This window comes from Nerophis ophidion, linkage group LG23, assembly GCF_033978795.1.
Source record: "Nerophis ophidion isolate RoL-2023_Sa linkage group LG23, RoL_Noph_v1.0, whole genome shotgun sequence".
NCBI lineage: Eukaryota > Metazoa > Chordata > Actinopteri > Syngnathiformes > Syngnathidae > Nerophis > Nerophis ophidion.
The window spans coordinates 3,003,670-3,018,688 of record NC_084633.1 but is presented as its reverse complement, the minus strand read 5'-3'; the positions used below and the strand labels follow the sequence as shown (position 1 = coordinate 3,018,688).

The following is a 15,019-nucleotide window of genomic DNA, read 5'->3' as shown; positions in this document are numbered from 1 at the left end:
TTATGATATTTTTATCAGTGCGGAAAGCTGTAATCGAAATTAAAATTGAATTAATTGTCCAGCCCTAACTTATATCAGTCAGGAGACTCGATATGGATCATTACTGTCGGGGTGGAGACACAGTAAAAGGGGGCTTGACCTGAAGGAGAACTTTGCTACGTGAATAAAATCGCCACAAACATAAGTGTTAGTGGCTGTTTTATCAATAAGGCGAAATGGCATTTTTATACATTGTCAAAAATGACACCACTATACAAGGGACAGTACCATATAGCATTGCCTGAATGTTAACATTTTTGTAAAACACTCGCATCGTAGGGCCCTGTGGCGTGGTCTCCATCAATTCGATATAAAAGTGCCTTGAAATTCATGATTGATTGAAAACGGAACATAAGCAAACTTTTGAGTGGGTATGAACGTACCTCCAGGTGAGGAGAATTGAATCAGGACGCTGTTGCAGCCCAGCGTGATGATGAACGACTGCTTGCCCACTCTGCTGCACTCCGTCTCCCGAGAAACCGAACACTTGAAAACACTTGTCTCTTCTGAAAAGAAATGGACCAAAGGTAGCATTAAATAATCCTTGGAAACAGCAGATTAAAACATTGAAGTGCTCTAAATATATCAAGAAAATGTATTTAGAACCTTCCGTTCAGAATTTTCAAATAATTATTTCCCATTGCTGTACCGTATATCTCAATATTTTCCACAAAGTTAGAAAATGTTGGGATATTAGTAAGGTTCTTTTTTTGGTCTTGCTTTTTAACCAACTCATTTAATCTCTCTCCCATTCTTTTTTTTTGTTATCACTTTCTCTTTCTCTTCTGATTCTCCTTTCATCAATACTAGAAAAAGGAAAATATTGGATTTAAAAACTGCACACTTTACATAAAGTTAAGCACTTGTAGTAATAAAGATTTTAAACATTAAGGCGACTTCTCCAGGGTGTACCTCGCCTTCCGCCCGAATGCAGCTGAGATAGGCTCCACCGCCCCCCGTGACCCCGAAAGGGACAAGCGGTAGAAAATGGATGGATGGAAGTCTATTTTCCCATCTGTGGCATTATCAAAACAAAAATGGCGGATATCTACAGTAGTCAAAAAAAGGTCATAACAAACAAGCTAAAAGTGTAATATCTGTGACTGTGATCGATTGATTGAAACTTTAATTAGTAGATTGTGCAGTACATTACATATTCCGTACAATTGACCACTAAATGGTAACTCCCGAATAAGTTTTCAACTTGTTTAAGTCGGGGTCCACGTTAATCAATTCATGGTGCAAATATATACTATCAGCATAATACAGTCATCACAAAAGTTCATCATCAGAGTATATACATTGAATTATTTGCATTATTTACAATCTGGGGGGTAGGATGTGGAGGGGGTTGGGCGGAATTAGGTTTGGTTGCTATCAGCATACTTCAGTAATCAATTATATCATCTGAGAAATGGACATTGCAACAGTGAAGGTCTCACTTGGTAGGATATGTACAGCGAGCAATGAATATAGTGAGCTCAGAAAGCATAAGAACAAGTATGTACATTTGATTAATTACATTTGATTATTTAAAATCCGGGGAGGTGGGATGTGGTGGGGTTAGGCTAGGGTTGTAGTTGACTGGAGGTTTTCTTTTAGTGCGGTTTTGAAGGAGGATAGAGATGCACTTTCTTTTACAACTGTTGGGAGTGAAATCCATATTGATGTGGCATAGAAGCAGAATGAGTTAAGACCTTTTTTGGATCGGAATCTGGTTTTAACGTGGTTTGTGGAGCTCCCCCTGATATTGTGGTTATGTCAGTCATTTACGTTATGCAAGTAGTTTGACATGTACTTTGGTATCAGGGAGGTGTAGCGAATTTTATAGACAAGGCTAAGTGAAAGTTGTTTTACTCTGTCCTCCAACCTGAGCCAGCCCACTTTGGAGAAGTGGGTAGGAGTTAGGGATGTCCCGATCCAAGTTTTTGCACTTCCGATGAGATACCGATACTGGCCTATCCGAGCATGTATTAAAGTTTAAAGTTATTAAGCCTACTTAGTTGTCAGATTCATGCAGAAAAGGATTTTAGTACTCTTGATAAAAACGAGCCAGCTGAATTAGGGGAGTTTGAATAATACACAATCAATCAATCAATCAATCAATGTTTACTTATATAGCCCTAAATCACTAGTGTCTCAAAGGGCTGCACAAACCACTACGACATCCTCGGTAGGCCCACATAAGGGCAAGGAAAACTCACACCCAGTGGGACGTCGGTGACAATGATGACTATGAGAACCTTGGAGAGGAGGAAAGCAATGGATGTCGAGCGGGTCTAACATGATACTGTGAAAGTTCAATCCATAGTTGGTATTCAAGGATAAACACAAAACATCAAAAATTATACATGACAAACAGAAACGGCATCATTAAACAGTAAAAAAGTGAACAGTATAAAGTGAAAATAATGCTGTACATATTATTAAAAAAAAGCAAAACACACAAACAACCTGAGTGGGATAAAATGTCTATAACTCAGCATCAATACTTGCTCTTGAACAAGTGTAAACTTAAAAAAAAATGTCTACACACTCCTTTCAATTGTTTGCGCCAGTCAGGCTAAAATGCGGAAAGGAGTTTAGGGAGCAGCAGAAGAGTGGAATGTATTATTTAAATCGGTACTTTGGAAAACCCGGACCACAGTTTTTTTTTTAACTGGATCTGGATCGGCATTTTCCCATGCCTTGCCAGTTGTTTTCCCCAGTCAGGGGGCGTGGGGGGCAAACAATTGAAGTCCAAGCATAATGGGGAGATTCTTTCTAACAAAGACGAGCACTTCAAGATGCTCAGGTGTCAGTCGGCTCCTGTGTTTATCTATGACGAGTGCTAAAAAGCCTCACTCGCAAGAGTCATTAAAATTTCTTACAACTTTACCACCACGCTTGACTTTATTGTGGCATGTTTTGCACTCCACCTCTTCATCATTTTCGTTTTGTAGGGTAAAATAATCCCACACAGCTGACATTTTTACCGTAACTTTTAATTCACACGGCCGTCTGAACGGTTAGATCGCAGACCTGTGGATGTTTTGAAGGTGTGCTGGAAAATGCGGAACGGAGTTTAGGGAGCAGCAGAAGAATGGAATGTATTATTTAAATCGGTGCTTTGGAAAACACGGACCGGAGTTTTTTTTTTAAACTGGATCCGGATCGGCATTTTCCCATGCCTTGCCGATACGCATTTTTTGGCAAATATCGGCGGCCCATCCGATCCAAATATCGGATTGGGACAAGCCTTGTAGGAGTGAAGTGTGAACTGGGGTGGAGGTCTAGAAGTAACCTGACTAGCTTGTTCTGGGATGTTTGGAGTCTAGATTTGAGGGTTTTGGAGGTGCTGGGGTACCAGGAGGTGCATTCGTAATCGAAAAAGGGTCGAATGAGAGTTCCACGTGTGTCTGTGTGCCTTAAAAAGTTAATGCAGTCGTGTGTGACGTGTGTGAGTCCCGCGAAAGTTTGGGTGTCTGTTTTTTCAGTGTTTAAATGTTAGTTGTACCAAACAGCAGCTTTTCTATATATGTGTGTTTTGACTTAGAGATTTTTACCGCTTGTTAAGACAGACTGCATCTCCTTCTCCACCACCCGGCATTTTAATATAACTATGAGCTACAGCATGATTGCAAAAGCCACGACAAATAGAAACGACAACACAACAATAAGGCTGCAACACAACTTTAAATCTAAAGAAGATGCGGCTGACACAATAGGGGCGACCGCGGTGCATGTTACCGCAATGCATCAACTCCCGGAAAACAGGCAGTAGTCATTTAATGAGAAACTAATAAATACAAGAAATTGATCAAGGAGGCTGTAGAAATTAAGAAGCGATGGACCAACGCCATCAACATGGATAAGCTTCTGCACACCTGAGACGCTTTCTGTCATCGGTGACGCCAGGGTGGAGAACACATACTGTGTGACCGGGTCAGTGAACTTTATTCAGCAGGTAAAGCTACTGTTAAAATATTGGTTACTAGCACAATATGTCTGAACTTGCCTCAGTAAAAAATGCTTGCAAAAAAAAGAAAATGTTGATTACTGTGCTTTTAATGAAAATGGCTTGAATTTGGGAACACTAAATTGGCCCTTGTGTGTACATGTGAGTGGGAAGGCTGTCTGTCTATCTGTGTTGGCCCTGCGATGAGCTGGCAACTTGTCCAGGGTGTACATTGCCTTATACCCAAGTTGCAGCTGAGATAGGCTCCAGCACCCAACACGGCCCCCGAGAGGGACAAGCGGTATAAAATGATAAATGGATGTATATAATGTGAGCAGAAAGTGTTTCTTTCGGTTAATTCAACCTCAAGTGTTGGTTGCATTTTATTCAAATAAGATGTGAATACATTGGCCATTAATTCTGGTTTATTCGCTTGTTTGTATCCATAATTCATTGATACATACCGTAAATTCCGGACTTTAACAGTTACTTTTTTCCGAGGCTTTGAACCCTACGGCTTATAAAACAGTGCAGCTAATTTAAAGATTTTTCTTTGCTTACAACCAGCTATACCAGGGGTCGGGAACCTTTTTTGGCTGAGAGAGCCATAAAAGCCAAATATTTTTAAAAGTATTTCCGTGAGAGCCATATATATTTTTTTTTAACACTGAATACAACTACATGCGTGCATTTTTAAGTAAGACCAACATTTTTAGAGGATAATAAGTCTCTTATTGCTTTTAATAACATTGTTATTCTGAAGCTAAACAACAATAAATAAAATACTTCTTACCATTAGTGCGACTTCTTGAACAGGTGCGGTAGAAACCGGATGGATGGATTAAAATGAATGAGAATGTTTTATATTTTGAACGTTATTTTTACACTGTGATTACCAGCGGAGTTATTCGTTACTTATCGTATTAAGCAATGTCTGCAAAGATTTATCAGAGCCAGGTGCAGTCATCAAAAGAGCCACATCTGGCTCTAGAGCCATAGGTTCCCTACTCCTGAGCTATACAGTGAACAGTAAATAAACAAAACAAGCAACTACACTGAATATGTGTTATTGTTGGTGCTATGGCGGCATCAAATGGACAAGTTTGTTTACTGCAGATGCCGCAGTGGCTGCATTGCCCTTTTGTTTAGTTTTTTTTTTTTTTTAAACCTACCGGAAGTACAGATGTCGGTCTTCTTGCCGTCGATAGCAAAATACTTGAAGGTATGCCAAGTGGTACATGAGATTATTTACAAATATTTTTCTAAAAATAGCAACAATTCAACAATCCTTTATAAATATATTTATTGAATAAAACTTCAACGAAATATGAATGTAAGTTCGTAAACTGTGAAAAGAAATACAACAATGCAATATTCAGTGTTGACAGCTAAATTTTTTATGGACATTTTCCATAAATATTGATGTTAAAAATTTCTTTTTTTGTGAAGAAATGTTTACAATTAAGTTCATGAATCCAGATGGATCTCTGTTACAATCCCCAAAGAGGGCACTTTAAGTTGATTACTTCTATGTGTAGAAATCTTTATTTATAATTGAATCACTTGTTTATTTTTCAACAAGTTTTTAGTTATTTCTATATATCTTTTTTTTTCAAATAGTTCAAGAAAGACCACTACAAATGAGCAATATTTTGCACTGTAATACAATTTAATAAATCAAAAACTGATGACATAGTGCTGTATTTTACTTCTTTATCTCTTTTTTTTTTCAACCAAAAATGTTTTGCTCTGATTTGGGGGTACTTGAATTAAAAAAATGTTCACAGGGGATAAATCACTGAAAAAATAATTATCGATATAATACTGTTAAAAAACGCATTTTAAGAGTGCCATCCTCATTCTACATTTTAGGAGGGAACGAAAGACTGCTATTGTTGCAATGAGAACAAAGATGAGTGCATAAGTAATGAAGGCCCAATATCGCTATGCCACTTACTATGTATGCCAAGTCTACCTAACTCACGTATAAAAAGCAGGATTTATTGTTTAAGTCCATGTGTTTACAAAGCTTAGACTTAAAGTCAGTGGATATCGCGTAATAAAATGCTTGATTAGCCCAGAGAAGGGAAACAACATACTCCAAAACAAGCTTACTAATTTCCACTTGAGGACAACGCATTGAAATACAATAACTACTAGAGCAGTGGTTCTTAACCTGGGTTCGATCGAACCCTAGGGGTTCGGCGAGTCGGGCTCAGGGCTTCGGCGGAGGTCAAGACACACCCGACTCCTCGAGTGAATAAAAACTTCTCCCTATCGGCGTATTACGGATGCGGCAACAGCAGAAGTCACACTGATTTAAAGGCATGGAATTTGTTGTGAGTTCATGCACTGTGTTGGTTTTGTTCTTTGAATAAGGTGATGTTCATGCACGGTTCATTTTGTGCACCAGTAAAAAAACATGGTAACACTTTAGTATGAGGAACATTCACCATTAATTAGTTGCTTATTAACATGCAAATTAGTAATATATGGGCTCTTAACTAGTCATTATTAAGTACTTATTAATGCCTTATTAGGCATGGACTTATTATAACCCTAACCCTCTAACCCTGGCCCTAACTCTCTAAACCTAACCACATAACTCTAAATTAAGTCTTTGTTACTTGGAATATGTTACCCTAGTGTCCAAAAAACTCCAACTTAAGTCTTTGTTACTTAGAATATGTTCCCCATACTAGAGTGTTACCGAAAACATATAACTTTGGCTTGAATTGGAAAAAAAATTAACATTTTATTTTTCACCAAAGAAGGGTTCGGTGAATGCGCTTATGAAACTGGTGGGGTTCGGTACCTCCAACAAGGTTAAGAACCACTGGATTAGGGGGTACTTGAATTAAAAAAATGTTCACAGGGGGTACATCACTGAAAAAAGGTTGAAAACCACTGGTATAAAGGATACAAAGTGGATTAAAAACTATAGTTAAAGATGCATTAACTAGGAAGGCTACATTTGAAATTAAAATGTTATTTAATATAATTTTCTCCTGGTCCCTATTCTTTATAAGTGACCTTTCAATATTCTTACAGTTAAGAAAATTGATATTTAATGATATTATTTTGTAACAAACTGCACAAATAATGTATAAAGACAAAATAAATAAACTCCCAGGAAGCATTCAAAAATTGTTCAGCACACGAGAGGGGTATTATCATTTAAGGGGGAATTTTAATTTCAAAATGCTTAGTTATGGAACGACCATCAAAAGTTTTTGTATTTCTATCTGTGGAGTGAAACTATGGAATGGTTTGGATGTGAAGTTAAAGCAATGTCCAAATATAAACCACTTTAAAAAGAAGTATAGGTACATGGTATTCCAGAGGTACAGAGATGAAGAAGAGCTTTGATATTTGTTTTTTTGTGTTACAAAAGCGTTTGGGGCTGCCCATTGAGGCACTGGTACTGCTGTTTTGGCATGACACCATTTCCATGAGCACTTGTGGTAATGGTGTGCTATGTATGTGTGTAGTGTGCATATGTATGTATATATTTATCATTTATGTGTATATAAGTTCATTAAATTTGTACATAGAGTGAACAGGTAGATCTAGATTAATTTATGATTTAAAGAAAATGGATGGGATTAATTAAGTGTATACTTCTTCTCACTCCTTTTCAAATATGTAAGAAAAAAAAAGAGAAAGTCCAATGCTCATTTGTTTTCGTTTTTTTTTTCCATTGTTTTCATTTTGTTATGATGGCTGTTAACGCTATAGCACTGTATTGGATCGTGATTGCTCTTGGTTTTTTTTTGCATATTTGAAATAAAAATATATCATTCAATCAATCAATAAATATGATCAATAATTACCGATATATTACTTTTTTTAAAAAGCATTTTAAGAGTGCCATCCTCGTTCTACATGTTAGGAGGGAACGAAGGACTGCTATTGTTGCAATGAGAACAAAGATGAATGCATAAGTAATGAAGGCCCAATATCGCTATGCCACTTACTATGTATGCCAAGTCTACCTAACGCACGTATAAAAAGCAGGATTTATTGTTCAAGTCCATGTGTTCACAAAGCTTAGACTTAAAGTCAGTGGATATCGCGGAATAAAATGCTTGATTAGCCCAGAGAAGGGAAACAAAATACTCCAAAACAAGCTTACTAATTTCCACTTGATGACAACGCATTGAAATACAATAACTACTAGAGGCAACCTGGAATTAAATAGTTCAGAATTAACCCCGGGAAGCCTCCTAAAATAAGATGTTGACAGGGCGCTGAGTTCTAGTGCGGAACATTGGCGGCATTGTTTCACCAACAACAAATACTTTCCAAACACGCCTAGGTTTTGGGAGCTAAATAGCCTGCCAAGGCAAACCCTTGTAGGTTGTGATAGTTCCTAATAAGTACTGTAATGAGACGAACTGGCATTTTAATACGACCTGCTACCTAGGTAAAATAATTTTAAAAAAAATTGCTTTGCGGTTCCCTCGCAGTGTTACGGAGGACGTGGTCCCTCATGGCTTACCGTTAGCCGAGGCTATCGGACAAGCTGTTCTCGGCATGTGCATAGCGTTAGCATTGGCATTGGCATTAGCATTAGCATTAGCACGGGTGATTCGGGTGCTCCAAACGTCCAAGGAATAATTGTTGAAATCCTTAACATACCATTTGATAGGTTGATTAAAGCAGCGTCTTGTGTAGTTTTGACTTCCAGCCGCAGAGGCTGCTGTTCTGAGTGTCGCTGTATGTCTCCATTCGCGTCTCCGATGGACAGGAGCCTGACGCCGGGAAACACCGAGGCCGCCATTTTCAAATCTGGAAGCACAGGCAAGTCTGAGTGTGTCAACTGCCTCTCATATTAGACCAGACATAAACACTGCGACGGCGCCCTCTAGTGCTTTGTTTCTCAACCTTTTCTGAGCCAAGGCACATTTTTTTCATTGGCAGAAAACATAAACAAGTTAAACTCAGCAGCCGATATTGACAATAAAAAGTAGTTCTCACAATTGTTGGATATGAATTATTAGATATTGTTGGATATATTATAATATTATAGAGCGTTTTCCGTTCGAGCTCCAGTACTCTGGAATGCCCTCCCCGTAAAAGTTCGAGATGCTATCTCAATAGAAGCATTTAAGTCTCACCTTAAAACTCATTTGTATACTCTGGCCTTTAAATAGACCTCCTTTTAGACCAGTTGATCTGCCGCTTCTTTTCTTTTTCTCCGATGGCCATGGATGAAGTACTGGCTGTCCAGAGTCGGGACCCAGGATGGACCGCTCGCCTGTGTATCGGTTGGGGACATCTCTACGCTGCTGATCCGTCTCCGCTTGGGATGGTTTCCTGTGGACGGGACTCTCGCTGCTGTCTTGGATCCGCTTTGAACTGAACTCTCGCGGCTGTGTTGGAGCCACTATGGATTGAACTTTCACAGTATCATGTTAGACCAGCTCGACATCAGTTCGAGATGCTATCTCAGTAGAAGCATTTAAGTCTCACCTTAAAACTCATTTGTATACTCTGGCCTTTAAATAGACCTCCTTTTAGACCAGTTGATCTGCCGCTTCTTTTCTTTTTCTCCGATGGCCATGGATGAAGTACTGGCTGTCCAGAGTCGGGACCCAGGATGGACCGCTCGCCTGTGTATCGGTTGGGGACATCTCTACGCTGCTGATCCGTCTCCGCTTGGGATGGTTTCCTGTGGACGGGACTCTCGCTGTCTTGGATCCGCTTTGAACTGAACTCTCGTGGCTGTGTTGGAGCCACTATGGATTGAACTTTCACAGTATCATGTTAGACGAGCTCGACATCAGTTCGAGATGCTATCTCAGTAGAAGCATTTAAGTCTCACCTTAAAACTCATTTGTATACTCTAGCCTTTAAATACACCTCCTTTTTAGATCAGTTGATCTGCCGCTTCTTTTATTTTTCTCCGATGGCCATGGATGAAGTACTGGCTGTCCAGAGTCAGGATCCAGGATGGACCGCTCGCCTGTGTATCGGTTGGGGACATCTCTACGCTGCTGATCCGACTCCGCTTGGGATGGTTTCCTGTGGACAGGACTCTCGCTGCTGTCTTGGATCCGCTTTGAACTGAACTCTCGCGGCTGTGTTGGAGCCACTATGGATTGAACTTTCACAGTATCATGGTAGACCCGCTCGGCATCCATTGCTTTCGGTCCCCTAGTGGGGGGGGGGGGGGGGGGTTGCCCACATGTGGTCCTCTCCAAGGTTCTCATAGTCATCATTGTCACCGACGTCCCACCGGGTGTGATTTTTACTTGCCCTTATGTGGGTTCTTCCGAAGATGTCGTCGTGGTTTGTGCAGCCCTTTGAGACACTTGTGATTTGGGGCTATATAAATAAACATTGATTGATTGATGAATTCAAATCCTAAATAACCATGCAACACGTTAGCTCTTGTCTCAAAGTGTGCTGTCACAACCTGTCACATCACACCGTAACTTATTTTGAAGTTTTCCTTTGTGTAGTGTTTAGTTCTTGTCCTGTGCTCCTATTTTTGGTGGCATTTCCTGTTTTGTTGGTATTTTCCTGTAGCAGTTCAATCCTTGAGCGCTATTCCCCACACCTGATTTGTTTTCGCAATCAAGACTATGCAAGTTGTTACTATCCTTCTTTGTGGGGACATTGTTGATTGTCATGTCATGTATGGATGCACTTTGTGGACACCGTCTGCTCCATATGTTGTAAATCTTTGCTGTCGTCCAGCATTCTGTTTTTGATTACTTTGCAGCCAGTTTAGTTTTAGTTTCATTTTGCATAGCCTTCCCGACGCTTCAATGGCTTTTCTTAGCGGCACTCGCCTTTTGTTTATTTTTGGTTCAAGCGTTATATACCTTTCCTTCACACTGTATCCCACTGTCATCTGCATATTGTGATCATGAAAAACCATGTTGACATCTACAAAGCAATTATCTACCTGCTGATAAGGAAGAGTATTACATGGTTTCGCTGCCGAGCTCTTAAAAGTGCAGACACTCAACAATGGCACATTTGCGGATTGTAATTACTGGTTTGCAAAAAATATTTTCAACCCAATTAGGTGAAATAACATAATCTCCCACGGCACACCAGACTGTATCTCATGGCACAGTGGTTGAAAAACACTGCTCTAGTGTTCCAATGAGGTATTGTGTAAACATGAGGTTAAAGTTCCGATGATTGTCACACACACACTAGATGTGGCGAAATTTGTCCTCTGCATTTGACCTATCTCCTTATTCACCCCCTGGGAGGTGAGGGGAGCAGTGGGCAGCAGTGGGGCCGCGCCCAAGAATCATTTTTGGTAATTTAACCCCCAGTTCCAACCCTTGATGCTGAGTGCCAAGCAGGGAGGTAAGGAGTCCCATTTTTATAGGTGTTTAGGGCACGTCCGACCGGTAGGAGGCCACGGGGAAGACCCAGGACACGTTGGGAAGACTATGTCTCCCGGCTGGTCTGGGAACGCCTTGGGATCCCCCGGGAAGAGCTGGACGAAGTGGCTGGGGAGAGGGAAGTCTGGGCTTCCCTGCTAAGGCTGCTGCCCCCGTGACCCAACCTCGGATAAGCGGAAGAAGATGGATGGATATTATTTATAAAGCAAGTTCAGGTATCATTTTCAAATTTTCACCTAGTCCCGATCTTGGCGTGCTGCCCGCCTTGGCACGCATATATGTGTCCTCTTTTTGGGATTTCAGAATATGGTCAGCATGGTTTAGCCCGCTGTATTGTAAATGAAACTGGGATTCGGATTAGACTGCAATAAGAGAGTAAAACCTGTAGAGGGCAGCAATGCAACAATACTCAATACAGCCACTGACTAAAGTAGAAGAAGAAACGAACGAGACGAAGAAGACAACGACCCCTCCGTATCAAGATGCTTTTCTCGGTGAGCAGCACTTTTTGTTATATTTTATATCTTTACTGAGTTATATTATTTTTGTATTCCACTATATCCCCCATTGTTGTTCATACCGCAAATAATATGTCTTCCGTTATATATTCATGTTTGTCTGTTTAAAGTTTAAACGTCTTGACAGTACGCTGACTATGCTGGAGACAACTTTTGCGTGGAATAAAATCAAAGTTTGTATTGTATGTCAACACTCTAGTCTGACTGAGATCGAGTCTGTCGACGTTTGAATAACATCCTGGGACTATTTCATAAGCATTGCTGCCGTAGAGCAGAGGTGTCAAACTCGTTTCCCCTGGTGGCCACATTGCAGTTATGGCTTCTTGGCCACTCCCTATGCTTTCTTTTTTACAAATGGATGGTTAACATGTTTGGAATACATGTAAATATAGGGGGTGTCCAAGGACCGCATTACAGTAAGTAAGGTAGAACTTTTGTCTCATTCCTGTGAGAATCCTGCGTGTCACTGAAGCATTACAAAGTGGGATGATCCAGGACTAGTTGCAGTGTGCTCACACAACCATCGGGTAGCATTTCTTTTCGGACTTATTTGTCTTATCAAGTCGGTAGTGCATTCGTCATGCATTCTTTACTCATGCTTGAAGTGAGGGATGAGGTAAAAAGTAACCCAGACGTACTGTATACTAAAACGTCAAAGTAAGCGGGGGCCATTTTGACATACCGTATTACCTTGAATTGTCGCAGGGCATATAGTATGCGCCTGCCTTGAATTATTGCCAGGTCAAATTCTATTCCCAAAATAATTAGCACATGCTTAGTATTACCGCCTGGTCAAACTCGTGACGTCACGAGTGGCATTTCCCCTGTCATCATTTTCAAAATGGATGGAGGAGGCTGATTTCAATACTGGTAATTTGAAATCGCATAAAGGGCAGAAGATTAAGAGCTATTCAGTAGGATTTAAGGTCCAAGCTTACATCACACTCAAATTTTTACTGCATTCCTTTCGTAAGTGCCGGAGTGAGAAGAGGTTTTAAAATAATTAGCGCATGCTTACTTTTACCACATGCCTTTGGTAAGCGCAGGAGTGAGAAGAGGTTTTAAATTAATTAGCGCCCCAGCGGCAATTCAAGGAAATACGGTATTTACAATTTATTAAAAGTAATGCTAAAAACATACATTACTTATGAATTTAAAGACAACATTTTGGGTCACCTTTATACTAATTTTCATTATTACAGGGGGTACATTTTTTAAATAAAAAAACATACTGTAATGATAAAAAGCAAAAATGTTGATACTTATTATACACTATATCACTTAACACAAAGCTGACCAAAACCTTTCTCTATCTAGCTATCCATCCATTTTGTACCGCTTGTCCCTTTTGGGGTCGCGGGGGGCCGCTGGAGCTTACCTCAGCTGAAATTCGGGCGGAAGGCGGTGTACACCCTGGAAAAGTTGCCACCTCATCGCAGGGCCAACACAGATATCCATACATTATATATATATATATATATATATATATATATATATATATATATATATATATATATATATATATATATATATATATATATATATATATATATATATATATATATATATATATATACACACATATACACACAGTTATACAGTACAGGCCAAAAGTTTGGACACACCTTCTGGACACACACAGTACAGGCCAAAAGAATGGACACACTTTTTCATTCTATGCGTTTCCTTTTTTTTCACAACTATTTACATCGTAGATTGTCACTGAAGGCATCACAAACTATGAATAAACACATGTGGGGATATGTACTTAACAAAAAAAAAGGTGAAAAAACTGAAAACATGTTTTATATTCTAGCTTCTTAAAAATAGCCACTATTTGTTCTGATTACTGCTTTGTGCACTCTTGGTATTCTCACGATGAGCTTCAAGTGAAGAGCATTTCAGGTGACTACCTCTCGAAGATCATCGAGAGAATGCCAAGAGTGTGCGAAAAAGTAATCAGAGCAAAGGGTGGCTATTCTGAAGAAACTAGCATATAAAACATGTTTTCAGTTATTTGACCTTTTTTGTTAAGTACATAACTCCACATGTGTTCATTCATAGTTTTGATGCCTTCAGTGTCATATTCATGCCTGTTTTTATCTTATCTTTAAATACAGTAATTCATGTTTAAAATTATGTTCATTTATTCATGTCAAATTGTCAGCTTTTTTTTCTCATTACATGACACATTTTTACCGTTGTTTTTTATTTATCAAAAACTATGCTGCGGGCCAACACAACTGGAGGTGCTGGCCGCACTCCGGACAACCCTGTTTTAACATGATGTGTCTGACTTGGTCAGATAATTCTTAACTTTAAAATACATGAAATGTTTCTGTCAAAATTGAAAGAACAAATGGTTAGTAAGAAAGATAAGCACTTTATTGATGCACATTAAATCCAGCCTTTTGCGGGCCACATAAAATGATGTGACAGGCCAGATTTGGCCCCTGGGCCGTGAGTGTGACACTAGGCATTAAGAGCCTGCTACCGTACTGGTCTTGAGAACATTATCATGTTTTACACAATCACAAGACATATAATATTCAAATGTGAGTAAATAAAATATGCACCATACATGTTCAAGTACACCACAATGTTGAGACATGTTATATCTTCTATTTTTGCTACATAACAGCCCACATGTCATATTTTATTTGACATGGAGCAAGGCCCATCTGAATACACTCCACCCATGTAAAGAAGAACAAACACAACCTCACCCTATACTTTTATGATTCTTTTTCCACACTGATCTAACATTTTAAGTTTTTACTTTTTACCCAGGTTTTGTTGACATTGCGTTATATATTTGACGTTTCTGATTTCTTCTCGTCTCTTACAGAGGGTTGTACAAACTGTGGGACCCACATTGAAATTCGTGAGATCCATCCACCACAGTCCGACATGGAGAAGTCCTCTTATACCCATAGTCATAGAACAAACGGTCAGTGATCTTGTATTTTATTCACATAGGCAAACCACAAACTAGGGCTACACAATTAAGGCCCAAGTAATATTATCAATATTAAAATCTGTAATAATAATCACTGGTTGTTAATTATTTTAGGTAAAACAGTGTTGGCGGCGCAGGGGGGTTGTATGCGACTCTATCATCTAATTTGTTATTAAATAGTCTGATAGAAAGGCGA

General features: G+C 39.4%; 2 protein-coding genes across 3 annotated transcripts in view; one reads left to right on the top strand and one right to left on the bottom strand.

Moving 5' to 3' along the window:
• Nucleotides 1–15,019, bottom strand: part of carm1 (coactivator-associated arginine methyltransferase 1) — an 87,662-nt gene that overhangs the window by 53,322 nt on the left and 19,321 nt on the right. For both annotated transcript variants that reach the window (XM_061884992.1, XM_061884991.1), the window contains exons 3-4: nucleotides 8,618–8,767; nucleotides 423–545 (exon numbers count right to left, since the gene is read on the bottom strand). In XM_061884992.1, the coding sequence (XP_061740976.1) occupies nucleotides 423–545; nucleotides 8,618–8,759 (265 nt within the window). In that variant the 5' untranslated portion in view covers nucleotides 8,760–8,767. The remainder of the gene's footprint in view (nucleotides 1–422; nucleotides 546–8,617; nucleotides 8,768–15,019) is intronic.
• clpp (caseinolytic mitochondrial matrix peptidase proteolytic subunit) overlaps nucleotides 11,696–15,019 on the top strand; it is a 15,216-nt gene continuing 11,892 nt past the window's right edge. Inside the window, exons 1-2 of the mRNA XM_061884557.1 lie at nucleotides 11,696–11,840; nucleotides 14,713–14,814. Coding sequence (XP_061740541.1) covers nucleotides 11,829–11,840; nucleotides 14,713–14,814 — 114 coding nt within the window. The 5' untranslated portion in view covers nucleotides 11,696–11,828. The remainder of the gene's footprint in view (nucleotides 11,841–14,712; nucleotides 14,815–15,019) is intronic.